Source organism: Aptenodytes forsteri, unplaced genomic scaffold, assembly GCF_000699145.1.
Source record: "Aptenodytes forsteri isolate BGI_AS27 unplaced genomic scaffold, ASM69914v1 Scaffold81, whole genome shotgun sequence".
Classification (NCBI taxonomy): domain Eukaryota; kingdom Metazoa; phylum Chordata; class Aves; order Sphenisciformes; family Spheniscidae; genus Aptenodytes; species Aptenodytes forsteri.
In genome coordinates, this window is record NW_008795259.1 from 3,890,857 (window position 1) to 3,892,780 (window position 1,924).

The 1,924-nt window shown below is 45.1% G+C and overlaps 1 protein-coding gene across 1 annotated transcript in view; it reads left to right on the forward strand.

The window, feature by feature from the left end:
• Positions 1-1,204, forward strand: part of FOXF2 (forkhead box F2) — a gene marked incomplete at its 5' end in the record, with an annotated part of 5,337 nt that extends 4,133 nt beyond the window's left edge. Inside the window, 1 exon segment of the mRNA XM_009279236.2 lies at positions 384-1,204. Coding sequence (XP_009277511.1) covers positions 384-550 — 167 coding nt within the window.
• Between the last annotated feature and the right edge of the window lie 720 nt (positions 1,205-1,924).

Sequence of the window (1,924 nt, forward strand, 5' to 3'; positions counted from 1 at the left end):
CGGCTGTGTAGTTAAAACCTCCCCGGCAGAGCGGGCACGGGGGCCCGTACGAGCACGGGTGCAGCCCCCGGCCCGCCCGGGGGCGATGGGGGGCACTCCGGGGGATCCACGTCCCCTCCGCTCGGGGCGGTGGGACCCGCCGCCCTTTCTGCCCTGCAAGCGGGACAGGCTTTGCCCCGGCGGAGCGCCCGGCCCGCTGCCAGGAAAGCCAGAGGGGAGCTCCCAAACCTTGCAGGAGGGAGCCGTGGCCGGGGGAAAGGGAGCAGTGTGTCAGCCCTGCTGTATGTAGCCTCTCCTCCCTGCGGGTGAGGGAGAAAGGGCTGCTCCGCCCGAGCAGAGCTACCCGACTTCTGAGCAGCTCTTGTTATTTCCTTCTCTTGCAGTGGGATTGCCTCGCTACCAGCATCACCCCTCCCCGGTGTGTGACAGGAAAGATTTTGTCCTCAATTTTAATGGCATTTCTTCGTTTCACCCTTCCGCTAGTGGATCTTACTACCACCATCACCACCATCAAAGCGTCTGTCAAGACATCAAGCCCTGCGTGATGTGAAGGCAGCGCCCCAACAGAGACAATCAGGTGGCATTGAGCAGAGCCGAGGTATAGACGGACCCACGCAGATTAAATATAATGTGCACTCTGATAGCATTGATAGTACACGAGTCACTTAGCAAAATTACCTAAGGAAGCAGTGTTTTCGGTCCCCCTCCATCCCTTGAAGGACACGGACAGCCGATATAACGCTCCAAAGCTCTTCCGAAAAGAAAAATGCCTTGAGTGATGTGTTGGGTTAGGCGGGACTTCAGTGTCCTTATGCCAAGTCTGACCAGCTTAATCCTAAACGGCCTTTCTGTGATCTCCTAAAGAATCGAGCTTTGGGAAAGGGAACAATTCGATATATTTTTATACGAGAAAGTGTCTTTGAATAGGAAAAATAAACCTCCCAGCTCAGCACCTGCGAGGACTCCCCCTTCCGTTGCTGCCTTAGCGGGAAATTTACTTCTTTTTTTTTTTTTCTTCTCTCCCCGAGCCCCACCAAGGACACTTTGTTATGGACTTCAGCACCGACCCATTGATATTATTAAAACAGTATTGTTTAGTCCTTTCGTGTATAGACTTTAAGAAAAATTCAATTTTTTTTTCAGTATTGCAGCAATACAACGTTTTGGTTTTTTATTTTTACAAAAGTTGTTTTCTACCACAATATTTTTTTAAAAAATATTTTAAATAAATCTCGTGTATACTCACACACTATTGCTTTAAAAGGAGAATATATTTGCACTTATGCTCTTCCGAAAAGAAAAATGCCTTGAGTGATGTGTTGGGTTAGGCGGGACTTCAGTGTCCTTATGCCAAGTCTGACCAGCTTAATCCTAAACGGCCTTTCTGTGATCTCCTAAAGAATCGAGCTTTGGGAAAGGGAACAATTCGATATATTTTTATACGAGAAAGTGTCTTTGAATAGGAAAAATAAACCTCCCAGCTCAGCACCTGCGAGGACTCCCCCTTCCGTTGCTGCCTTAGCGGGAAATTTACTTCTTTTTTTTTTTTCTTCTCTCCCCGAGCCCCACCAAGGACACTTTGTTATGGACTTCAGCACCGACCCATCGATATTATTAAAACAGTATTGTTTAGTCCTTTCGTGTATAGACTTTAAGAAAAATTCAATTTTTTTTTCAGTATTGCAGCAATACAACGTTTTGGTTTTTTATTTTTACAAAAGTTGTTTTCTACCACAATATTTTTTTAAAAAATATTTTAAATAAATCTCGTGTATACTCACACACTATTGCTTTAAAAGGAGAATATATTTGCACTTATGTATACTTTTTACAGTTTGCCAAAATATTTTGATGTACAAATTTTTTTTTTCCAATAAAATGTATATAAACGACTACACACTGGACAGGCACTTATTTTCCCTCG